Below are 26877 nucleotides of genomic sequence, written 5' to 3' on the forward strand. Positions count from 1 at the left end.
CTATGCCTGCCTGTGAACTCTGTCTGTCAAATAAATAAATAGAATATTTAAAAAAAAAAAAAGAGTTTCCAGATTAGGAGCTTAGGTCAATGGGAGAGAAGTGAACTTTGTTGTGATGGCTATTTCTTTATTAAAATGTTTGATTCTGGGGGCACCTGGGTGGCTCAGTGGGTTAAGCCTCTGCCTTGCGCTCAGGTCATGATCTCAGGGTCATGGGATCGAGTCCCGCATCGGGCTCTTTGCTTGGCAGGGAGCCTGTTTCCCCCCCCTTCTCTCTGCCTGCTCTGCCTCCTTGTGACCTCTCTCTCTCTCTCTGTCAAATAAATAAAAATTAAAAAAATAAAATAAAATAAAATGTTTGATTCTGGGGGCGCCTGGGTGGCTCAGTGGGTTAAAGCCTCTGCCTTCAGCTCAGGTCATGATCTCAAGATCCTGGGATCGAGCCCCGCATCGGGCTCTCTGCTCAGCGGGGAGCCTGCTTCCTCCCTTCTCTCTCTCTGCCTGCCTCTCTGCCTACTTGTGATCTGTCAAATAAATAAAATCTTTAAAAAAAAATGTTTGATTCTGGGGCCTAGGTGGCTCAGTTGCTTAATTTATATAATGTGCATATTGGGTATAATATGCTTTATTTCTTTAGCTTGTATACCCTCAGAAAGAAGGTTCATTAATGAAAAATCTAAAAATAAAAAAATTACAGGGGAGCCTGGGTGGCTTGTTGGTTAAGTGTCTGCCTTTGGCTCAGGTCATGATCCCAGGGTTCTGGGATGGAGCCCCATGTGTAGGGCTCCCTTCTCAGCGGGGAGTCTGCTGCTCCCTCTCCCTCTGCTCCTTCTTCCTGCTTGTGTTCTCTCTCTCTCTCTCTCTCTCTCTCTCTCTCTCTCAGATAAGTAAAATCTTTAAAAAAAGGAACGTTGAGTTCTGTTCTTATAAAATTCAAATGAAGAATTTGCTTCTGGCAATGTAACCAATTAGCCAGCCTGGGTAACTCCCCTATTGGAAAACAGTTAAAAACTTGGATAAAATATGACCAAGTGAGCTTTATAAATGCATTCCTAAAATAACATAGAAAGAACCCAGAGAAGTTTTAAAAAAAATATTGAAACCAAGAAATCAAGACTCATTCTTCATCGCTTTACCACTGAGAGTTTCTCCTGAAGCCGTGATTTACTGCTTTAACCACTGCATGGAGATACAGAAAATGTCTAGTACTTCCCATGCCCCCATGTTCCCATGCACAAAGCTGACATCCCAGACTGTACCATCAGCGTAATGAATTTACCGCACAGAAGAAAACAATGAGGAAGATTGCCTCTTATGTCTTAGTATTAATAGGTAGAAGTGATATCAGCCTTGAAAATTTGTAACTAGGAACTAGTCTTTATTCAGTTTCATTTATGTATGTTCTTGATGTGACAAAATTAGTAATTTCATTAAATTTTGACCCTTGAGTATTGAGTCTTTAATATTCTCTCTGACAAAACGGGATGTATACATGAAGCACTCAGTCTGCCTTGCAAAGGGAAAACATATTTTTTTTAAAAGATTTTATTTATTTATTTGAGAGAGAGACAGTGAGAGAGAGCATGAGCAAGGAGAAGGTCAGAGGGAGAAGCAGACTCCCCATGGATCTGGGAGCCCGATACGGGACTCGATCCCGGGACTCCGGGATCATGACCTGAGCCGAAGGCAGTTGTCCAACCAACTGAGCCACCCAGGCATCCCAGGGAAAACATATTTAAGAAAAAGCAGTTGTGTGATTATTTGAGTTGTAAACTAAGCTAATCACCCTTTTTCCCTGGAACACTTCTTTCTTGAACAAAAATGACTAACTGGTGATGAACACTTAGGTATTAATTTGACAAACATTTTCTTGAAACTGAACAAAATGAGCCTGCTAATTAAAGGTAGGTGACTGAAATTATTTGTTCCCAATGATAAAACTCAGGCTTTCAAGTGAAAATTAGAATTCTGAAAAACTTGTTTTCTCCATGTTAAGCTTCTAATTTCCCTGTGCCTGAAGATTTTTCTGATGGAATAGGTAGTGAAATAAGCAAATATGGTTACTTTGGTATTACATAATGGGATGTATCAACATTTAAAATACCTGCATATGCCACTCTGGAAAACAGCATGGAGGTTCCTCAAAAAGTTGAAAATAGAGCTTCCTTACAACCCAGCAATTGCACTACTGGGTATTTACCCTAAAGATACAAACGTAGTAATCTGAAGGGTCATGTGCACCCGAATGTTTATAGCAGCAATGTCCACAATAGCCAAACTATGGAAAGAACCTAGATGTCCACCAACAGATGAATGGATAAAGAAGATGTGGTATATATATACAATGGAATACTATGCAGCCATCAAAAGAAATGAAATCTTGCCGTTTGTGATGACGTGATGGAACTAGAGGGTATTTTGCTTAGCAAAATAAGTCAATCGGAGAAAGACAACTATCATATGATCTCCCTGATATGAGGAAGTAGAGATGCAATGTGGGGGGCTTGGGGGGTAGGAAAAGAATAAATGAAAGAAGATGGGATCGGGAGGGAGACAAACCATAAGAGACTTTTATCTCACAAAACAAACTGAGGGTTGCCAGGGAGAGAGGGGTTGGGAGAGGGTGATGGGGTTATGGACATTGGGGAGGGTGTGTGCTATGGTGAGTGCTGTGAAGTGTGTAAACCTGGCGATTCACAGACCTGTACCCCTGGGGCTAATAATACATTATATGTTTATTAAAAAATTATTAAAAAAAAAAGCACCTTCAGGGCATTGGACCATACTATTTTCTTAGAAGTGTTTCTGACAATATTGGTGATTTTCCTTAATACAGTTGTCATCAAAGACTAGTCATCAGCTGGCTGGGTTCTCTCTGTAATTTAAACCTAGCCTTTGTTCTTGGCAGGATTAGAGTTCATTCTCTTATTTGTTTGTTTTGTTATATTTTTATTCTGTGACTAGTAATTTATGCAAGTTTGGTTTTATTTTTATATGAGAAGAATGGTAAGTTGCTTGCCACTTCCCAGTAAAATATCCTGCAAAAGAGGGCTTAAATATCAATCAATCAATCAATCAATAAATAAAACAAAATAAAATACCTGCATAATTCAGAGAATCAGTATTTTCCAAAGACCAAAGTGTATGAGGTACAAAATCATGCATGAGTAAAAAACCTATTCAACATGCATGATAGAGCATTGGATCTTAATTTAACAGAGTTTGAAAGTTTATTGATGTGATTTCAAATTCCACATTACTGTTAACATCTAAGAAAGTACCACTTGTGGAGTTTTGATATAATACCAAAGGAGACCCCAAATTATCTGAAAACATCATTAAAATACTCCTGTCTTTTCCAGCTGTTTATCTGTATGAGGCTGGATTTTCTTCATATACTTCAACTAAAATAACTTATCACACAGATTGAATATGAAAGTAGATATGAGAATCTAGCTATTAAATTGGACATTAGTGATATTTTAGAGAGATATAAACACTTCAAAGAGATTTGTATGAATATAAAACAGTGACAGTCTTATTAAATTGTTTTGGGTACCCAGGTGGCTCAGTTGGTTATACCTCTGACTCTTGATTTTGGCTCTGGTCATGATCTTGGGATTGGGCTCTGTGCTCAACAAGGAGACTGCTTGAGGCTCGCTCTCTCTGTCTCTCTCTGCCCCTCCTCCCACTCTTACATATGTATGCTCTCTCTCTCAAAAATACAAATAAATGAATCTTTAAAAAATTGTTTTACATCCAGAATATACAGAAAGCAACAAGTCTGGATGGGTTCACTTCTGAATTCTATGAAACATTTAAGGAAGTATATTAATTCTCTACAGTCTCTTTTGGAGGATAGAAACAGAGGAAATACTTCTTAACTCATTCTATGAGGCCAGCATTACTCTATACCAAAATAAAACAAAGACATTATTTGAAAAGAAAACTACAGATCAGTATCTCCTAGTGGCATAGATGTAAAAATTCTCAATAAATTATTAGCAAATTGAATTAAAAAAAAAAGAATTATATAACACAGCTAAGTGGGATTTATCTCAGACATGCAAGTCTGGTTCAGTATTTGAAAATTAATTAATGTAATCAACCATTAAAATGGAAAGATCACCTGACTGTATCAATAGATGAAGCAAAAGCATTTAACAAAATCCAACATCCATTAATGATAAAAAAAAAAAAAAATCTCAGCCAACTTCTTCAACTTAATAAAGAATATCTACAAAAATCCCAACAGCTAACATCATACTTTATGGTGAGAAACTCAAAACTTTCCCACTAAAGCCTTTTCACTACAAGGCAAGGATGCCTCTTTCACTACTTCTCTATAGTGTACTGGAAGTCCTTGCTAATGAAATAAGACCAAAAAAAAAGAAAGAAAGAAAGAAAGAAAGAAAGAAAAAGTATACAGAATGGGAAGTAAGATATGAAGTTGTTTTTGTTCACAGAATACATGATCATCTATGTAGAAAGCAAAAGAATTAACAAAAATCCTCCTGGAACTAATAAGTAATTATAGCAAGGCTATAGGATACAAGGTTTATATATAAAAGTCAGTTGCTTTCCTATATGTCAACAATGAACAAGTGGAATTTGAAATTAAAAACACAATTTCATTTACATTAGCACCCCCCAGAAACAAAATACTTAAGTATAGGTCTAACAACATGTGTACAAGACATATATGAAGAATACTACAAAATTCTGATGAGCAAAATCAAAGAACTAAATAAATGGAGAGATATTCCATGTTCATGGATAGGAAGACTCAATATTGTTAAGATGTCTGTTCTTTCCAACTTGATCTATAGATTAAATGCAGTCCCAATGAAAATCCCAACAAGGTGTTATGTGAATATCAACAAACTGATTCTAAAATTTATATGGAAATGCAAAACTCAGAATAGTCAACATAATATTGAAGGAGAGGAACAAAGTTGGAGGACTGACACTGCCTGAATAAAGCTACAATCAATACTGTGTATTGATTGAAATATAAAGCTACAATAATCAATACTGTGTAATCTTGGTGAAAGAAGAGACATAACTGAAACAGAATAGAGAGTCTAGATATAGACCCCCACAAATATCGTCAACTGATCTTTGACAAAGGAGCAAAGACAATACAATGAAGCAAAGATAGATTTTTCAACAAATGGTGCTAAAACAACTGGGCATCCGTATGCCAAAAACAAAACAAAACAAAAATGCATCTAGACACTTTACACCCTTCACAAAAATTAACTCAAAATGGGTCAGTGACCTAAATGTAAAATACACAACTGTAAAACTACTAGAAGATAACACAGGAGAAAACCTAGATGACATTGGGTATGGTGATGCCATTTTAGATACAAAATGAAACATATGGTCCACGAAAGAAATAATGGATAATTTCATTAAAATTAAAAACTTGCTTTGTGAAAAACAATGTCAAGAGCAGAAGAGAAGCAACAGAAGGGAGAAAACACTAACAAAAAACTTTCTAATAAAGGAATGTTATCTGTAATACATAAAACACAACACAAGAGCAAACAACCCAATTTAAAAAATGGAACAAAAACTTTAAGAAAGAAGATGTACAGATGGCAAATAGACACATGAAAAGATGCTCTACATCATGTTATCAGGGAAATGTAAATTTTAAAAAAATGAGATACTGCTACATACCTATTAGAATGGTGAAAATCTAGAACACTGTCAACATCCAATTCTGGTGAGAATGTGGAGCAACAAGAACTTTTATACAGTTGCTGGTGGGAATGCAGAATCGTACAGTTACTTTGGAAAACAGTTTGGTGGTTTCTTACAAAACTAAACATACTGTTTTCATACAATCCAGCAGTCATACAACTTGGTATTTACCCAAACAAAATGTGTATCCTTGTCCACACAAAAACCTACTCATGGATGTTTTATAGCAGCTTTATTCATAATTGCTAAAACTTGGAAGCAACCAAGGTGTCCTTCAGGAGATGAGTGGATAAACTGTGGCACATTCAGACAATGGAGTATTATACAGCACTAAAAAGACGTGACCTATTAAGTGATGAAAAGACATGGGGAAATTTATAACGTGAGTCAAAGAACTTGTAATGAAAACTTAGAAAATATTTAACTATAGAATAACAAAATAATATAAGATATAGTTAAAGTAGTACTTAGAGAAATATATCATCTTAAATGCTTAGATCAGAAAAAAAGAAATGCTCAGAATTCAGGAGTTAAAATATATCTGAGGAAAGTAGGAGGAAGGAAATAGTAAAGATGAGCAGAAACTATTGAGATAGAAAACAACCCAGGCGCCTGGGTGGCTCAGTCAGTTAACTGTCTGCCTTCAGTTCAGGTCATGATCCCAGGGTTCTGGGATTGAGGCCCGCATCAGGCTCCCAGCTCCCTGCTCTCTCCCTCCTCTCCTCCCTCCTAATGCCTCTCTCTCACTATTTCTCTCTCTCAAATAAATAAATGAAATCTTAAAAAAAAAAAAAAAAAGAAATAGAAAACATCCATTCACTAGAAAGGATTAGCAAAGCCAAAAGTTGTTGATTCAGAAAACACAAGGAAATGGACAGTTTATAGCAGGAATTATCTAGAAACGAAAGAAGACACAAAGTGCATTGAGAGTGAAGAAATACACAAAACTATAGATTTTGCAGAGATTAAGATAATAAAAAGGTTTTAAAAAGTTTTATGTCACTAAATTTGAAATCTTGGAAGAAATGTATAAATTCCAAGATGGAAAATTATTTATCTGAACTGGCTTTGGGAGACACTAAACACTGAATACTTCTATAATCATTAAGGAAATTGTGTCTGTAATTAGAAACCTTTCCCAAGGGGCACCTGGGTGGCTCAGTGGCTTAAGGCCTCTGCCTTCGGCTCAGGTCATGATCCCAGGGTTCTGGGATCGAGCCCCACATTGGGCTATTTGCTCTGTGGGGAGCCTGCTTCCTCCTGTCTCTGTTTGCCTGCCTCTCTGCCTACTTGTGATCTCTGTCTGTCAAATAAATAAATAAAATCTTTAAAGAAAAAAAGAAACCTTTCCCAAAAGGAAATAGACTCCGATTATGTTGGTTTTTTTCCCCCAGGAATGTGGAGTTGCTTTAACTTTAGAAGATCTATTAAATTAACACTTTAATAGAGTAAGGGTTTTAAAAAATCTTAAATTATCCCAAAATATATTTTTTTAAAGATTTTATTTATTTATTTGACAGAGACAGTGAGAGAAGGAATACAGGGGAGTAGGAGAAGTAGAAGCAGGCTCCCCGCTGAGCAGGGAGCCCGAGGTAGGTCTTGATCCCAGGACCCTGGGTTCATGACCTGAGCTAAAGGCAGACGCTTAACCTACTGAGCCACCCAGGTGCCCCAAACAGACTCTTTAACTATAAAGAACAAACAGATGGTTACCAGAGGGTAGGTAGGGCAGGGATATAGGTGACATCAATGAAGGGAATTAAGAGTACACTTCTCTTGATGAACACTGAGTAATAATATGGACTATATTGGTATACCTGAAACTAATATAACACTGTATATTAACTAAATCAGGATTTTAAAAGACCCCCAAACCAGAAGAACATAATAGCAGAATAAAAGCAATTTTTCAATTTCATGAAAAAAAGAAAAAAATAACCAGCAGTAGGAAAAACTACAAAAGATTTTACAAAAGTGGAAACACATGGCCAATAAACTGTGAAAAGATAATCAATGCCATTAATAATCATGGAAGTGCAATTAAGATGCAGTGAAGTAATATTTAATAATCTCAGATTGGCAAAATGAAAAGGAAAATACTAAGGGAGAGGGAACACTGCACTCCATCCCAGGGTCTTGGGATCATGACCTGAGCCAAAGATAGATGGTTTAACCAACTGAGCCACCCTGGCACCCCAGCTAAGGCTTGGCTTTTTTTGTTTGTTTGTTTTTAATTACAGAAGAGTACTTGGGAAAAATGAGAGTGAGATTTCTTAAGTAAAATGATTTTATTATGTAAGAACTTCCTTAGGGAAAGTATTTCTGAAAGTGTGATTTTAGATTAACTGGATTAGAATCACCTGGTAGTAGTGGTGTGGGTGTGGGTGGGGCGGGATGGGAGTAGAGAACGAGGTACTTACTATTTTTAGAAATGCAGCAGATTCCCCAGCCCATCTCTGGTTTTGATAATTTAAGATCTCTGAGGGTGGGATCCAGTTATCTAGATTGTCTAAAGCTCTCCTAGTTTTTTTGTTTTTTAATAAACACTAAAATTTAAGAACTTCAACTTTAGGAGTTTTGAAGTAATTCCTTAAATACTGTCAGATTCATACAAACATGTATAAATGTATGCCCAGAGACAAAAACTTAGTCTTAAATATACGTGAATCCTCACTTTTTACTGACTTTTGTCGTCTTTCTTTCTCTCAGAGTCCTTTACTATTTTTTCCTCTTATTTCGTCCTCTTTTCCACTTTGCATATGACATGAAATAGCTTTAGAACTCTGGCAGCAGTAAGAGTAATTCTAAACTCCTTCTGCCTGGCTGGCCCCTACTCCTTTCTGGAAGGCTCATAGGGTGCAACAGACATGCTCATTTTGCAACTGCAAACACTTATTTTGTTCCTCTTTGTAGAACTGTTAATAGTAATGATATCAATTTTGGGTGGGTAAAGATTTAAACTCAGTTGTAAAAAATGAAGATTCGTGGAGCTGGAGTTAGAGCTATGAAAGATCCTTATATTTCTCTCATTATTGTTCTTTTTAAATATCTCTTGTATGGGACAGCTAATTTTAAAGAGGAAAACAATATGCGAGCTTGGTGAAGAATTACTAGAAATACCATTCAGACCTCTTTTCCCAGCACAGACTCTAGTGAGATCCTGTGTTAATAGTAGGAATGGATATTGTAGACTCAAAAGGGCTCTGTTTTGTTCACCTGTCCAGACTTTACAAAGAGCTGTTTTCATTGTTGCTGAGCAAGTAAATACTTAATTAAGTGGTACAGCTAATTATGTTTAGAATTCAGTAGCCTTTATTTTCTGTTGTTTCAGAGACGCTGATTTACCGAAAGCTTAAAAACTCCTTGAGTTCAGCAAAAAACCTTTTCTGGCAGTTTTTATCTAAAAAATGAATTTGAATGTTAATCATCAAAACTCTGGATTTTGTTGGAATTATACTTCAATTGGGCTTTCCGAATTATGCTCATTTCTAAGTTACCTTAATTTTTATAGTTTATTTGCTTATAAAATTAAATAATTATTATCAAGGGATTAATTAGTGTCATACTTTTTGAAACAGATTTATTTAGCAAAATTAAAAATAATATGTCATAGTTTCTATGTCATGCTTCCAAAACAGAGGCTTTAAATCCTATATTATATGTAAAAGTTGTTCGCTATTCTAAAGGTACAATAAGAGATTATTGTTCATATCAGTGTAATAAATTGATACTACCTGATCATACTTTTTCATTTTGCACATTGTCAGAACCTTGGACCTTAATCTTATTCTTTGATTGACAGTAGCGACCAGGGAAAGAATACTTGTATTGTTTGGGATAGTCACATCTGTTCAACTTGATTCAGTTGAGGGTATTTGCATATTCTTAAGTATTTCTTCTGAGAGGGCTTAAATCCTTCTCAAGTACTTGATGCATTTTTAAAATTCATTCATAAGGTATCTACATGCACTAATAGTTCTGTATAATATTGCTGTGCATAATCTGACAGATAGGACCACATTTTAAAACAAGGTATTCTTTAGGGATGCTACATTACATTTTTACTTGTCCTGCTGGCAGAAATGTCAATTTTTTCTAAAGGCTGGTTTAATGTTTTGATTAAATTAGTCTATCTTTATTTTAGGCAGGTTTGTCAATCATAAGACAAATAAAGTAAAGATTTATTAAATAATAATTCAAAGGTTAATGGTAGTTTTTCCTGCCTTGGTTGGAAAATTGAATAATTTTATAGCTTAAATGGATTTCTGATTAGTCTCCTTATTTTATACCAGAGGTTAGTGAGGCTCAGGTTACTTACTCAAGGTCACACAGCTTGAAAATTAGGCCTTATTTTAGATCTGAACTCCCAGACCAGTAAATTCTAAGGAATGCTGGTATATGACTCTGATTTACATGATTTACAAATCATCTTCATATAAAAATGTCCCTTTGCCATTAGAACACATAGTCAGGGATTATGTCTTAATCATCATCATATCACTCCTGAATCAACAATGTGTCTTATACATAGTTAATGCCCAATCATTATTTTGCTGTTTTGTTTTCATTGTTCTCTTAGGCTATTATTCTGTAAAGAATAATTTTCAAATGAGATAGCTTATTATTAGAATGTTAAGTACCCTTGATAGCAAATAGATTTCATTTTATATTCATTTCTGATGAATTGGTAATAGCTGTGTAGAAAATTTTGAGACCTGCTGGAGTCATTTGGCAGTGTCTGCCACAGACATAGCATCCCAGAAACCAATGGTTTCGTCCTTAGTAAATGTGACCTGAGGGGAAGGAAAGAGAAATGTAGAGTGGAATGACCAGAAAAGCCCCTGGGAAGAAATAAGGCTCAAATTAGAAGATAAATAGGACTCAGATACTGTAGGTAAAAATGAGGTTAGAATGCCATAGAGGCTGGGAGTTCCATAAAAAAATTGGAGGCATTCAGAAGAGGAGAAATATCATTAGGTTACATTAAATAGAATGAAAGGGAGGAAAACAGTTTTTGAGTACTTTTGATGCCTATCTTTGTGCTAGATCGTCTTTTTTGGAGGAACTCTGGACACTTTATATCCTAGTTTGCATTAGTTGCTTTATCTTTTCTGAGCTATTTAGGGTTGTTTTAGTTTGTCTTTATTTCTGCCTGGGCCAGCTCTCTCCAATTTTTATCTGTCTTATTTAAAGATATTAAAGTTTTAACTTCATCACAATTTTATTTCAAATTTGTGTTACAGGAATTCAGGAGGGAAGTTTCAACTGTTACTTAATCATATTATTAAAGTACTATTTTAAACTACTTGGCTGTAAAATAAATAACTCCAAGATTCTGAATTATTTTTCATTTTCCAGGAATCCCCTTCTGGTCGAAGGAAAGCTCTTGCTACTAGCAGCATCAACATGAAACAGTATGCAAGCCCTATGCCAACTCAGACTGATGTCAAGTTAAAATTCAAGCCATTGTCTAAAAAGGTTGTCTCTGCCACTCTCCAATTTTCATTATCTTGCATCTTCCTTAGGGAAGGAAAAGCCACGTAAGTTTCTTTTGTCAAGAAAACAAGCTGCTTCTGAGTGTGTTTTAAAACTGTATGTAAACAGCTTTTGAGTCAGTAGACTGGCAACAGTTGAGAATAACCTACTGCATACCAGTCATTCTTGACATTCTTTGTTTCAGAGGCTAAATTAAATGAACTCTTTGTTATTTATAGTCTCTTGACTCTATAGAGAGTGAACAGTAATATAAAAGTAACTATAGCAAGTTCCAAATTTTAAATCATGTGTTGTTAGGGTATCATACACATTTGTTTTGTATTTCATTGTCTTCAGTGGAAGTAACTGTACTCTCAAGTACAGACAGTTCAGTTTGTAGAGCTTTTCCCAATTCATGTTCTCTGGCTCAGCCTTCTAAAAATTGTATAGCAAAGTACAATTTGCTATGATTATTCGTTTCAAAAATCACTTCTTAAGCACTGAATAGGCATTGCATGATAGTAGTTCCTGCACCAGGTCTGGTCTCCTAAGGGTAAAATTCTAACTGGATAAAATGAGGTAAACATACCTGGAGCAGGAAGAAAACTAATATGCACCATGGTCATTGCATACAGTCAAGTCAAGGATGAGTGCATGTTGAGGGTATAATGAAGGGGTTAGTACCTGTTTGGAGAGGAAGATCAAGAAGGGAAGAAATGGAAATTCTAAGCCTAGACTTAAAAGGTAAGAGGAAGAGCCTGCTAGCTATGAACATTTCGATCCAATCTAAATCATAGTTCTAAATGTATTTGAGCTAGTGGAATGTGGTTACTATAATTGGCCATGTTCACTTGACTGATTAGACTGGATTCTGTGTGTCAGTCAAGATGAGATGTTTGGCACTCATCTACAGGGCAGCAAACGACTTGGTAGATAACAGTAAGCCTCATCTCTGGAAAGTTGGCTTTTGAGTGAGTGTGGTAGAGAGACAGTACAGAATGGAAGTGATCAGTCTTTCATCTCAGGACCTTAAATTTTAGTCTTAAATACTGAGAAATTAAAAATAAATACCTTACCCTGAAGTACAAGCCAAAATGAAAGGAAAGGAAACAGGAAGAAGAGAGAAAACAAAACCAGAGGAGATCCTTTGATTGTGGACTCCTTTCCACTGGGCAGCAGTAAGTGAATTAGCACGATCCATGGAGAATCTGGGTGAGAGGAATTCAGTTGAACCAAATGTCTCAATTCCAGTGGAAAATTCTCTCAAAACACCCTAAACTCCCTCTCTACCTCCACACTCCTTGCTTCCTAACCTTCCACAGAGAAAAATAGTCAAGGTTAAAATCCGAAATATGAGGAAGTTAAAGTTAAAGAAGTAAAATTAAGCAAGTTAACATTTCAAGAATAATGTCGTATCTTGAAATTATCCCCCATTGGCAGGTGAGCAATTTATAAGGCATTCCTATAAGGTAATACAACTTTTTTTGTTTATTCAGACTTTGTGTCACAAATTTATTTTTAAAAGGGGAAATGATTTGGTTAACTCTAAACTTATGTGAGAGAAAATGCATAGAATTTCAAAAACCTATTTAGTCTGCAAAGTTGTACTGTATTTAGGAGATAAATGAATATTAATGAACATTTCTTTATGAAAGACTTTTTTTTAATTTTATTGTGGTAAGAGAAACAGTATCTTAATTTGGCTTTCTGAATTTTAGGGAAGTATATAAAATTGAAATTTAGTTCATATATAATACTAGAAATGTGTTTTATACACTGTAGTTTATTTGAAATTTAAGGTAAAAATAATAGATCAAGAAAACTTAATTTGATGTTTGGAGTATTTAATGTAAACTATATACACATATACTTAAAATACTTCAAGACAGACGTTTTTACATTTTATCAAATATATAGTATTTAACTTAGAATCAACCCAGGTCATTTTCCATCTTGTAATTTTTAAAAAATGCTAGACTTGAAGGTGTTTTTTTTCTGTTACAGTAGTTCCTTAACTTCTGGGGAGTTGTGGCCCCTTTGAGAAAAGTGCACATTTAAACAAGATTTAAATATAATTTACGGTGGTTTACCATTTCTTTTTCTTCCTACTCACCAAACCAAAAGGGTTCATGGATTTCAGATGAAGAATTTCTATTCTAATTTACTTTGAAAGTTTGAATATTTTAAAGACTAGATCTCATTGATTTGCAAGCTACCTCACTGTTTTATGAAACAAGTTTTTATTTTCAGGTTTAATGATTAGGAAACCATACTTTAATCCTATGAAGAAAATTTTAGTCTTCAACAGATCTGCAACCAGAGTTAAACTAACTCCTAACCAGTTAGTTTTTAATCCAGTTTGCTTTTTACTATTTAAACATACCATTTAAAAATGAATTTAGACTTTTCAATAGTCTTGGGCAACTGTTTAAAAAGGCTCATTAACATATTGAAAGAAGGAATATATTATTATTTTCTTAAGCAGTCTTTTTTCAAACAATGCCATTTCATGAGCTGTATGTTAAATTTGAAATCATTCATGTAGGGATGAAGACATGCAAAGTCTGGCTAGTTTAATGAGTATGAAGCAGGCTGACATTGGCAATTTAGATGACTTTGAAGAAGATAATGAAGATGATGATGAGAACCGCGTGAACCAAGAGGAAAAGGCAGCAAAAATTACAGGTTGGTTTTATTAGCATTAAGCTAGAAGTTTATCTTTTTTTTTCTTTTGCAAAGTTGAAAACTCGTTGTTTTCCAGGAAAAAACAATGCTTCTAACAAAATATTTTTTTCTTCCTTAAAGCTGTTTTAATATAATATACCGTTTAGCTCTCTGAAAACTTTATGGACTGATGGTTAGTAGCAGATTTTCACAATTTAAAAATCAAGTCCAAGCTTAGTTAAGAAAGCATAAAACTTTAGTGGGACTACTGATTATAGTATAAAGTAGCCTAAACATGTTCACACTTTTGTGAGTTTAAGGGTGAACCTTCTTTCTTTTTTCTTTTTTTTAAGATTTTATTTATTTATTTGACAGACAGAGATCACAAGTAGGCAGAGAGACAGGCAGAGGGGGAGAGGGAAGCAGGCTCCCTGCTGAGCAGAGAGGCTTGATCCCAGGACCCTAAGATCATGACCTGAGCCAAAGGCAGGAGCTTAACCCACTGAGCCACCCAGGCGCCCCAAGGGTGAACCTTCTTTTAAGTAAAGATCTTTAAGAGTATCAGGACAAGATGAATTGTCTACCTTCTTCTAGCTCATGTGCATTTATTATTTATGGCACATTCTTTTTTTTTTTTTTTAATTTGTATATATCTTATGTTTCCTTATATCTAGAAGCTTCCATGTAGGTATTCTTTATGGCTGGTTTGATCATAGTACTCAGATGATAAGTGGTTAGAATCTCTTTGTATTAACTGGTCAGTAAATATTGATAATCTGGCTACCATACTTACAGAATTGATGTTATACCTTTATTATTAGAGTGAAAAGCACAATATACATACTTCTTTCAGCTAATGAATTGTTCTAAATTTTTGTGTTGCTTTTCCTTGACTTCTGTCATTTACTTGCCTATTGGTGAATGTTTCCAAATTCTTGACACTTTGACAGCCATCTCTTGGCTCAACCCCAACTATTACTATCATAATGGTAGTGATAGGGAAAGTTTTCATTAATCACATGACCCATTTACCTCCTTAGCCAAAAATTTCCTTGACTTTCTGAATTCTCGTAATACTTGTTTCCACTCCATTTCTAGAAATTTATTATAAAGAATTGAACAGACTTGTATGCAAAGATGGATGTTTTGTCCTCTACAAATTTTGTAAATTAATATTTTCTAATGTATGATTGGCATTTTGATTTCTGGTTCAACGCAAGGTTGTTTAGGAGAATGTATTTTATCATGGGCTTTATAGTTTGTTTCTTTGTTTAAATTTATTCAAAGAAAATTCTGAAGACTTTCAAACTTCAATCTCAGATAAGTGAGGTGATCAGATAAGTGATCTTTGTAGTCTAGATATATGATCTATTTTTGTAAATTTTCCATAAATATCTTTTTACATGTATATTCTATTTGTTGATTCAGCATATATTTATTAGACCAAACCTTAACTTTTTAGTCATTTATATTCTTTTTTTGTATAGTTTATCTGTGAAAGAGAATTTCAATGCTTAATTCTTTAGTGCATAAAAGTTGATTTTCTACTAGTTTCATTATGGATTATAATTTGATTTGCCCAATTTAATGCCTCATGCTGAGAAATTTTGCCTGATGTTAATATTTATGCATGCTGTTTTTTTTTTTTTTGGTATTTGTATTTTCCTAGTGTATTTATTACTTTCTTTTTAACCTGTATTAAGTGCTTCTCTTATAAACAGTATTTGGTTTATCTGTCTTTATATTCTTTGTCCTTAATAGTTATATTTTTGACAACTACATACTTAATTTCACTTACTACTTTATTTATACTTTTATTTGGGAATTTTCTTACTATTTTTTTCCCATCCACCCCTTAAATTTTACCATTCTCAAATGTTCTTTATTTAAGCATTTGTAAATAGAGTAATTTGGAAGTTAATACATTTTATTTTCATTTTAGTATACTGTCCTCTAAGATAAATAGCCAGATGGATAAATAAATGAACCTATATTTCTCTACTAACATAAAAATTAAACAGGGGTACCTGGCTGTCTCAGTTAGTAGAACATGTGACTCTTGATCTCGGGGTTATGAGTTTGAGCTCCACATTGTGTGTAGAGAGTACTTAAAAATAAAGTCTTTAAAAAATAAATAAATGAATAAAACAGTGTGTTGACTTTACTCATGTAAGATGAGAGATTCAACATTATTTTCTCTTTATTCAAACCTCTCCCTCTAGCCCTTCCTGGCTATTATTTTTATTTCAGTATTTTGGATTTTTAGTAATATATGCAGACATTTACATTACGATTGTAATTGATGCCAGCAACCATTACACAGTACTTTTTAAAAATGTCATGTCTTACCTATCTTTGAGTTCTTTATTTGGCTAGCTGAAGTACTTCAGGAAGGATACATTAATTACCTTCCTCTACCACCACCGGTGACTTTTTACCTATCTTTCAAAATTTTATTTTATTGACACATACTCTGGGAAACATTTCATGCCCACTTAAGCTTGATCATTCCAGCCTCTGTGCTACTGTTGTACTATTTACAAATACAGGCATTTTTTTACAGCATGAGTGTTTATAACTGCAGTGGGATATAATTTGATCTTTAAGTTGGAGGATGTGGTTTGTTCTTCATAGATGGCTTTTGCTTAAAACTAAATCTCAACTAGACACTAGTACCTTAAGTAGGAATTTTAAAAAACCACATATTTTCATAGCTGTTTTGAGCAGTGTTGTAAATTGTGATCAAAAGATCACAGCAGTGGGGGGAAAATGTGATAACAATATGTCAGAAGTTTTATGGTGGTATTGAAAGGAAAAGAAAGGACATTATTTTTGGTATATGTAATGAAAATATTGAGTAATAATTAGAGTTTATAGCTAAACCCTTGTCTTAGTCTGTTTGGGCTGCTACAACAAAATACTATAGATGGGTACCTTATGAGGGCCCTCTTCTGGGTCACAGACCTCTTGTTGTATTCCTCACGTGGTGGAATGGGGAAAGGAATCTCTTTGGGGCCCCCTTTAGAAGGGCATTAATATTATTCATGAAGGCTCTGTCCTCATGACCTAATCCTCTCCCAAAAGTTCCACCTCCTAATACCATCACATTGGGAATTAAGATTTCAACATACAAATTTTGGGGGGACACAAACATTTTGACCATAGTAACCCTTATTGCCTAATCATACACATACACCTTATTTTCTAAAATTTGTATTGCATGGAACACTGGGTGTGGTGCATAAACAATGAATTTTGGAACACTGGAAAATAAAATAAAATAAAATAATAAAAATAAATAAAATTCTTGTAGGAGGAATAGCTTTATTTTAGATAGCCTAAAATCCTCTGACCCTAATCAGAGAAGTTGTTTTAATGCAACTTGTGATGATCCAAGATTTCTTTGAAATTTTACTATTTTTGTGTTGTTATTTATTTATGTATTTCTTTTCCCCATTTTCTGAAATTGTTCAAGGTAGAGACTACGTTCTAGTAATTTTTTCATCTCTAGCTTCTGGCACATTGTCTAGAACATATTGAGAATTTAAGATGTGTTAACTGAAAGGCCATAAATCAATGAAGGGACTTCCATTTCCTATTTAAGCCCATGCTGATCACTCTTGCTTATTATATTGTTCCATTTATTTGACCTTTACTCATGTACTACCTTTTTCAGGGTAGAGTGGTCCCATTTTATGGAAGGCATGTGATCTGGAGGAGACATAATTCAAAACCTTAAATAATTCAAGACTAGTTTTCTAAAAGTAATGAATGCAAAATGTGTGTTGAGGGAGTAAGTGTAGGTGGAAACAGTGGTGATTAGATGCATGCTCTTAAGTCAATCCACAGTCATTGTAGCATATTTTTCCTTTGATGTTACTTTTTTTTCTCTATTATATTTGCAGAGTATAGTCACTTAAATTAATAGCACCATGTTATGGCAGTTGTTTGGCTTCCTTAGTTTGCATTTTTTAGCACATGTAAATTCCATTCCAAACTTATTATCTTTCAGGAATTTTTTTTTAGCACCAGCACTACCACTCTAAAAATGTTTTGTTAAAGTAGTTTTAAGATAGTTGAAAAGATATTAAAATTTAACAACATTAATGTTAAAGCAATAGGTTAGGACTAAACAAAATGAATGCATTTTATAAACGTGGTACAAATAAAGTATGGTGGGTATTTTTATTTACTGGTTAAAGTGGCAGTAGTTTCTTTCTTTTTTTTTTTTAAGAAATCTATTTTTTTTTTAAGATTTTATTTATTTATTTGACACAGAGAGAGAGATCACAAGTAGGCAGAGAGGCAGGCAGAGAGACAGGGAAGCAGGCTCCCCGCCAAGCAGAGAGCCCAATCGGGTCTCAGTCCCAGGAACCCGAGATCACCACCCGAGCCGAAGGCAGACGCCCAATCCACTGAGCCACCCACGTGCCCTAAAGTGGCAGTAGTTTAAACACAGCTTATATTCGCTCTTCCTTGCAGTTTTGAAATTGCTGACAGAATGTTTATGGAGGAAGGAATCATTATTTTAAATTTCATCTCTATTAATTATATCTATATATTGCAATATAAATGCATAAAATGTAATCACATATCAAAAAAAATTATATGGGTATATTATTTCCCAACTAAGCTGCAAACTTCTTGAGAGAACAGACTATCACAATTATTTTGTGATACTTTAGATTGATATCTAGAGGCTAATCATTTAGTCAGTGATTTCTTATGGAATATTGCTGTTAGATCAATAGTAATTAACAAATATTCTGAAATTGTGGTCTTTGCTGTAAGGTAAATAAAAATTCATGGTATCTGTACTTGGATTGATCAAAAATCTCTACTCTGTTCTGAGACTAAATTCACTGCTAACTGAAAACATGTTTTAGAACTAGCTCTTAGAAACCTTTTATTGATACTGTTATGTACAGGTGTGTTCTACTAAGAGGTGCAGCACCAGTAAATGGGCAAGGAAGTTTTGAATTAAATTAGAAGAATCAGTGAAATGTAGTGGGAATAATAGACCCTGGAGATGGAGAAACAAAGCCTATTAATGGGATAGTTTATTATAGGCAGTATTAGAAAACATGTATGGCTTTAAAACAATCAGTGCCTCTGTCTACATATAGCAACCTCAGAATTCATGAACCGCTATACGGCAATATGACCATCTTTAGGATTTCTCTTGAATTTCTGAACACATATCAACAAGAAGAGAAAAAAGATTTCCTCCATAAATAACAATGTCCTGTTGAATATAGCTCAGAAAGTCAGGTTCAACTGAAGCAGTTTATAGCAGAGCATTATTGGAGAAACTCAGACATTATGAAATACCGGAAAGATACCAGTATACTTAAAGCTGTAGCAAAGATAACCAAGGATTTTACTTAGGTTCAACCAGACATTCAGACTAAGCATTAGATTCACTTAGAGAAAGATATTGGAAACACAGAAACACAACAGCATGCCAGCAGAGCATTCTGTTTTCACTGGAGTCCTCAAAACATCCCAGGTCCTATTTTTTTACCTCTGTCTCCACATGACAGCTTAGGTACACGGAGACAAGTCCACATAGTTAGAAGCTGGGATTGCCTTGGTTTAGAATCCATGCTGCCCAAGAGCTGGTATCTTTTGAAACATTTAATAGGTACAGTTTCCAGGGTTTCTATAACCGAAATGCCTAGTTAAAAGAGTCCATAATCAGAGAAGCCCAAAACTGACCTTCCATCAGATATATAGTCCATTCAGTGTCTTCCCATCCAGATGCAGTTTATAAATTAAAATCATTTTTACCATAAGCACTATTGTCTGGTGTTTATTACTCCATTTCCTATAGTTTGTAAAGTTAATTTGGGAGGATAAAGAGTGACATATTGGCTAATTTCAGAGAATATAATCTTAAGCATAGATGGTAGTAGAGATTAACAGTTCATATTTGAAGAGCCAAGGTTGATTATGGGATGCCTTAGCCCTTTAACATTTCATGTCCTACTCACTAGGACTATGAATGGGGAAAAAATGGGTCTTCCTCCTTTGAGTAGAAGGTCTCTCAGAATGAATTTGGGACTCTGGTCAGAGAATAATACATCCATTAATTTGCTTCTGGTTTTTACCTCGCCATTTACTCTCCAGTACCTAGGATACTAAAGAGCAAAATCATAGGCTTGCTGTGGGCTCTATAAAATAGTAGAATAAAAATGGCCCTCTATTTTGCAGTTCTTTATAAAGGATAAGAATTTCTGGAATACTGCACCTATTATTAGGTATTGAGGTTTGAAAACAGGGTAAAATCAGAGAGCTGGGGGCATTTATGATCCCTTGAGCTAAAAAGTTGACAAGGTATCACAACTACCACCTTTTTAAAGGAATTTGAGATGCTAGGAAGAGAGACCAAAGACAGTAAGAATATCTCCTCCTTGTGTTCAGAACTTCAAATATGTTGACTCAGAGACCAGAAGTGGCAGGAGATACAGATTACAACTTCAGCCTCCTTTCTGTGTCACTGTTAAACCCTAATTAATGTTGCTTTGTTTGTACTAATGACAATTGAACATTCTCTAAGGCTCCCTGCCTCCCTAGGAAACTCCAGGAGAATTCTGGTGACACTGAGAGCCCATCTGACAAGGCCAGAATGGAAGTAAGAGTTCTGAAGAAAAAGTTAGAAGCGGTCCAGTATTTAGGGGAGGAGCCAGAAAACAATGAATATTCTAAGTACTGATATGCATTCTCTGAGGATTTGTCCTAGGAATGCGAGGTTGGTTTAACCACGGTAACAGAATAAAGGAGAAAAACCATGTTATCACCTCAATAGATACATAAAGAAGTGTTTGACAAAAATGGAGTACCAAGTTTCTCAGCAAGATTTCAATATAAGGGAATTTCTTCATTTTGATAAAAGAACAGTAATGAAAAGCTACAGCTAATATCATATGTAATGGTAAAATACTGAATACTTCTCTCCTAAGACTGGGAATGAGGCAAAGATGTTTGCTTTCACCACTTGCGTTTAACATGATACTGGAGATCCTAGCAATGTCATAGGATACAAGATTAATATAGAAAAATCTGTATTTTTGTATATGAACAACAAACATTTGGGAAATGAAATTAGCAAAATAATTCCATTTACAGTTGAGGCTAAAAGTTCTATAAATAGAAATAAATTTAACAAAAGATATAGAAAAACCTCCACATTGAAAACTGTAACACAGGTATTGAAGGTAATTACAGAAGACCTTAATAAATGGAGATATATTCTACACTTAGAGATGAAAAGACTCAATATAGTTAAGATTTCAGTCCTCCCCAAGTCAATCTATAGATTCAACCCAGTGCCAATCATAATCCTAGCAGGCTTAAAAAACAAAACAAAACAAAACAAATTGAAAAGCTGACTCTGAAATGTATTTGGAAATGCAAAGGACTTGAATAACAATACAATTTTGAAAAAGAACAGCATCATAATTTTAATACTGCTTGACAGCAACATTTACTATGAAGGTATAGTAATCAATATGGTGTGGTCTTGGCATAGAACAGTGTGGTCTTGGCGTAGAACAGTGGAATGAAACAGAAAGTTCTGAAATAGACCGAAAACTTATTTGGCCAATTTTCAGCAAAGGTGCAGCATAATTCAGTGAGGAAAGTAAAGTCTTTTTAACAGATTATTTTGAAATACCCAGATGTCTGTGTGGAAAAGATGAGCCTCAATTCCTACCTTCCAGGATATACAAACATTAATTCAAGGTTGATCATAGACCTAAATGCAAAGGCTAGAACAATAAAGCTTCTGGGGAGAAAAAAAAGAACAGTGTATTTATGACCTGAGGGCAGAGGGTTCATACATAAGACATAGGCAAGTAAACATGAAAGAAAAATTTTCATCAAAATTAAAAACTCATGCTCATCAAAATAGATAACTGAGAAAATGTATAGGTACAAGTCATAGGCCAGAAGAAAATACTCACCAAGTAGATATCGGACAAGTCTTGCATTCAGAATAGATTTTTTAAAATGTTTGACATCTCAGTAGTAAAAACACAACCCTATTAAAAAAAATTTTTTTTTTTAAGATTTTATTTATTTATTCGACAGACAGAGATCACAAGTAGGCAGAGAGGCAGGCAGAGAGAGAGGAGGAAGCAGGCTGCCCGCAGAGCAGAGAGCCCGACGTGGGGCCTGATCCCAGGACCCTGGGATCACGACCTGAGCCGAAGGCAGAGGCCCCAACCCACTGAGCCACCCAGGCGCCCCTTAAAAATGTTTTTTAAAAGATTTTATTTTAGGTAACCTCGACACTCAACATGGGGCTAGAAATTACAACCCCAAGATTTAGAGTTGCATGCTGTACTGACTGAGCAAAACAGGTGCTCCAACCCTGTTTTTTTAAGAAAATGGACAAAAAAAAATTGTATATGTGGTCCCCAAAGAAAGCTGTATCGCTGGCCAATAATCACATGAAAATGTTCTCAGCATGACTTGTGATCAGGGAAAAGCAGATTAAAATCACAATGAGATAATTCCACACCCAGTAGAATGGTTATAATTTAAGACTAGCAATACTAAATATTGGCAAGGATGTACACTAACTGGAACTCTCATCCATTTTTGGTAAAGTATGTAATAAATGGTATGATTACTTGAGGAATTTCTTATAACACTAAACATATGCTACCTCTGACCCAGCAGTTCCACTCCTTGATGTTTATCCAAAAAAATGAAAACACATGGCCACAAAAAAGATCTGTACAAAAATGTTCATAGCATTTTTATTCATAGTAGCCCTGAACTGGAAACAGCTCAGGTATACATCAATAGGGCAGTGGCTAAATGAACTGTAGCATAGTTGACCCTTGAACAACATGGGGGTGAGGGGTGTCAACTCCCTGGATAGTTGAAAATCCATTATAACTTTTAACTCCCCATAAACTCAACTACTAATAGCCTACTATTAACCAAAAGCCTTATTGATAATATAAACAATTGATTAACCCTTGTTTTATATGTATTATATACTGTATTTTTACAATAAAGTAAGCTAGAAAAAAGAAAATGTTATGAAGAAAGTCATGAGGAACATACATTTATTTATAGGACTGTACTATATGAATTGAAAAAAAATCTAGTATCAGTGGACCTGCACAGTTCAAACTCATGTTCAAGGGTCAGCTGTCTATTCATGAATGGAATGCCTTTCATTAAAAATGAACAGTTGTTATGTTCAACATCATGGATGTATTTCAAAACCATTATGCTGAATGTAAGAAGTCCATTTATGTGAAGTTCTGGAAGAAGCAAAAACCAATCCTGTGTGATGGTGTTAGCCTGTGGGTTTGGGGATTGATTGAAAAGAGGCATGAGAAAACTCAAGGGGGTGATGCAAATGTTCTGGATCTTGGGTTACATTAGTGTATACATTTATCAAAATTCATTGAATTACATAATTTAAAGTTTGTGCCTTTCATGTATGTGCATTTGTAAAATACTGGTGGTAGGTAACGTAAAAATATTCTAAGTAAGTATGTTAGATTAGTAAGAAAATAAATTCTTTTCAACTTGCTGATTTATTGATTGGTGTGATAGCTAGTCTCCAAAGATTGTCTCCAGTGAACCATTCTTCCTACGATTCATGCCCTTTGGTAGTCCTCTCTCTTACATCTGGGCTAGCCCTGAAGTGACACTTTGTAACTTAAAAAGCCAAGTCATAAAGTGCCTCATATCATCTGCCTGGCCCTCTTATAAAGAATGCTTAGGGGAAAGCCAGCTGCCATGTTAGAAAGTCCAGCTATCCTGAAATGCTGTGCTGAAAGGAACTCCAAATTAGCTATGTGGACAGGACACTTTGGGAGAGAGATATGCATGGCTAGCATCCACTTGTTCCTGCTTTCTCAACTGAAATACCAAACATGCAAGTAGAGAACCTATTTTGGATATCAAGTCCAGTTTAAACTTTTAAATGACTTCAGCCCCAGCCACCATCTAACTGTAATAAACCACCCCACTGAGTCCAGTCAACCCATAGAAGTGTGAGGGATAGTAATTTGTTTTAAGCCACCAAATTTTGGTGTGATGGCTTAAACTATAACACTTAGATAGGTAAATGAAATATAGCTAGATACATGTATAGATACATAGATAGATATATAGATAAACACATATGATTTAAAAATACAGGTATTTCTGGCTCTACAAATATGGTGCCAATTATTATGACTCATTCAGTTCATTCACTCACATGTGTTAAGTTCCACCCATGCTAAAAACTGCTGTTTCACAGATGAAAGACGAACATGACATAGACACATAGCTATTTAATTCCATTTTTTGTGTAAGTGTGTGAGGGGAATGTCTCAGGTCATTAGGGTGAAAGTGCCCAGTAGTCAAATGAATCTGCATTTCTGTGTTAGGTTAAGCCAGGAGAGTAGATGAATTTTTCCAGAAAGAGCAAATTTAGGGAGGGGAAAAAAAAAAAAGACCTATGATGGAGTTCTAAGGAATAGATAATATTTAAGATAATATTTAAGAGGTAGAGGGAAGAATAGTTACTATTAAATGAGACCGAGACAGAACTATCAAAGAGATAGGAGAAAACCATGTGGTACTATTGTCCTGGAAGGAATTTCAAGGAAGGAAGGACTAATCACATTTACTCATACAGAGTTCAAGTATGATAAGAGCTGACAGGTATCTAGTGTACGTGCCATCTAGACTATACAATGGTGACCTGAGAGCAGTTTTGGAAAAGGGGATTCATAAAGGTGGGAAAAAAAGGTGCAATGAGTTGAAGAATGAATGGTAGGTGAGAAATTGTGGACTACTGTTATAAAGTTGTTTTCTTATGAGGATTAAGAGAGTCTGACTAAACTAGAAAAGGCTGATGGTTGAGGGGCGTATCTAAAAAATTGGGAGGAACTTGATCATACTAATACGCTACTAAGGTTTACTAATTAAGAGGGAGGTGTTGGAGGTCCTGGGGACAGACTTCTCAATGTCGTCTTTTCTGCCTGAAGTAGCCCCTCCTTTCTCCATTGTGATGCACCATGGGATTAAAAATCATATTATTAAACCCATTAGTTATATCAAATATTTATGGACTTGAGCCTGTGAGAAAAATGACATTTTTTGAACCATGACTCTGCCAGGAAGCTGAAAGGTTACCCTCTTAGACCATCTTAAAATGAGATAGAACTGTACTGAATATTATTATGCTTTAGAGAGAACAATGAGGATGCTACAAGATTTGCAGGTATGTTCAGCTCTAGGCAGTTTATTTTTTCTTCTTTTAACTCAGCTACAGTCTTTTTCAAAAGGAAGACATCACCTACTCTTAATGCCACCACCCCAACTACCTTTTTTGTTCAGTGTGATAATCTCTTGTGGTCAATTTCTATCTTCTTTTGCCTTCCTAACTAAAGGAGAGTCTCAAATTACTTGACCCTTTGCTTCGATTGCCTGCCTCTAATTTAGTTTTCCTTTTTGTTCTCACCAATGTGAAGCAAGTCCAGAATAATACACTGTTGCTATGACTAAGTTTTACAGTACAAGTTTATTGCTCAATTTGAGTAGCACTGGGGTAGAAATTTGTGCTGTTACATAGTATTCTTAGCATTTTTCAAATGTATAAATATTTGGTGAAACCAGACCATAATAAAAAGTAATACAGTATTGGGACGCCTGGGTGGCTCAGTTGGTTAAGCAGCTGCCTTCGGCTCAGGTCATGATCCCAGCGTCCTGGGATCGAGTCCCATATTGGGCTCCTTGCTCGTCAGGGAGCCTGCTTCTCCCTCTGCCTCTGCCTGCCATTCTGTCTGCCTGTGCTCTCTCTCTCTCCCTCTCTCTGACAAATAAATAAATAAAATCTTTAAAAAAAAAAAAAAGTTTTAAAAAGTAATACAGTATTATATAAATATATTGGTCCAGGAAGGGTTTTGGTCAAGGTAATATACTACTGAGAAAGCTTCCTGCTTAAAACAATTCTGGGGATAAATCTTTGTCATAAGTCTTTTAAAATTTTAACTTTTTTCCAGTTATATATTTTAAAATACATTGGCTATGGGAAATTAAAAAGACGGAAAAGTGGTTTAACTTATTTTTTTTTATTTTTGTTTTGGAGGGGGAGGAGGGAAGCGGAAGAGGGAAAGAGAGAATCTTGAGCATACTTCATGCCCAGTGCAGAGCCTGATGTGGGGCTCAGTCTTACACCCTGAGATCATGACCTTAGCCCAAATCAAGAGTCAGACACTTAACCAACTGAGCCACCCAGGTGCCCTGAAAAGTGCTTTTTTAAAGGGAGAAATACATAACAAAATTATTTTGGGTTCCAGACCAATATCTGTATCTGCCAGTTGAATTATTTCCATGGAAGTTTCACAGGCACCTGTAGCTTGGTAAGTTCTGAACTGAATAGCCCCCATCACAGTAATAGAATACTATCCACATAGTCATCCAAGATAGAGAGCTGGCGCTTGTCCTAGATTTCTTTCCCTATCCCTCACATCAAATTAACCGCCAAATCTATATTCTTAATTTATTCTTTAATTAGCAAATATTTATTGATTGCCTCTTTTCTTGGAATGGTGTTGCTGAACTACTTATCTTCTTTCTTCCTGTCCTGTTTTTTTTTCCAAATGCCGCCACCATGTTGCTGCTGGAGTGATGTTTCTAAAATATACATTTTGATTTTTCAGTGGATTCCCATAGTTCTCAGAGTAAAGATCACATTCTTTGGCTTGACCACAATAATCTTAGAGTAGGACATTTGCGAACCTCATCTCATTCTGTTTTCCACCTCTGGCATCTTAGACCCCATACAACTTGCAGTTCTTCAAATGTGTCTTGTTCTCATTTATCTCCCTTTTGTCCTGTAGAATGCTCTCCATTTCTTCTTTTATAATAATAATAATAATGATGATGATGTCTTGGATTAGCTCAAATTTAAATAAGTTCAGAAGGCCTTCCTGACCTTAGAATGAGCTGTCTGCCTCTTTTCCAGTTTCACATGGCCTGTAATGCATATCTCAGTCATAATAT

The 26877-nt window shown here is 35.2% G+C and overlaps 1 protein-coding gene across 3 annotated transcripts in view; it reads left to right on the forward strand.

Annotated features, from left to right (window-relative positions):
• Positions 1-26877, forward strand: part of LOC111148128 (EH domain binding protein 1) — a 333275-nt gene that overhangs the window by 116074 nt on the left and 190324 nt on the right. For all 3 annotated transcript variants that reach the window (XM_022504546.1, XM_022504547.1, XM_022504548.1), the window contains exons 6-7: positions 11071-11252; positions 13733-13872. In XM_022504546.1, coding sequence (XP_022360254.1) covers positions 11071-11252; positions 13733-13872 — 322 coding nt within the window. The remainder of the gene's footprint in view (positions 1-11070; positions 11253-13732; positions 13873-26877) is intronic.

The sequence above is a fragment of the Enhydra lutris genome, unplaced genomic scaffold (genome assembly GCF_002288905.1).
Source record: "Enhydra lutris kenyoni isolate GAN:26980312 unplaced genomic scaffold, ASM228890v2 scaffoldscaffold18, whole genome shotgun sequence".
NCBI lineage: Eukaryota > Metazoa > Chordata > Mammalia > Carnivora > Mustelidae > Enhydra > Enhydra lutris.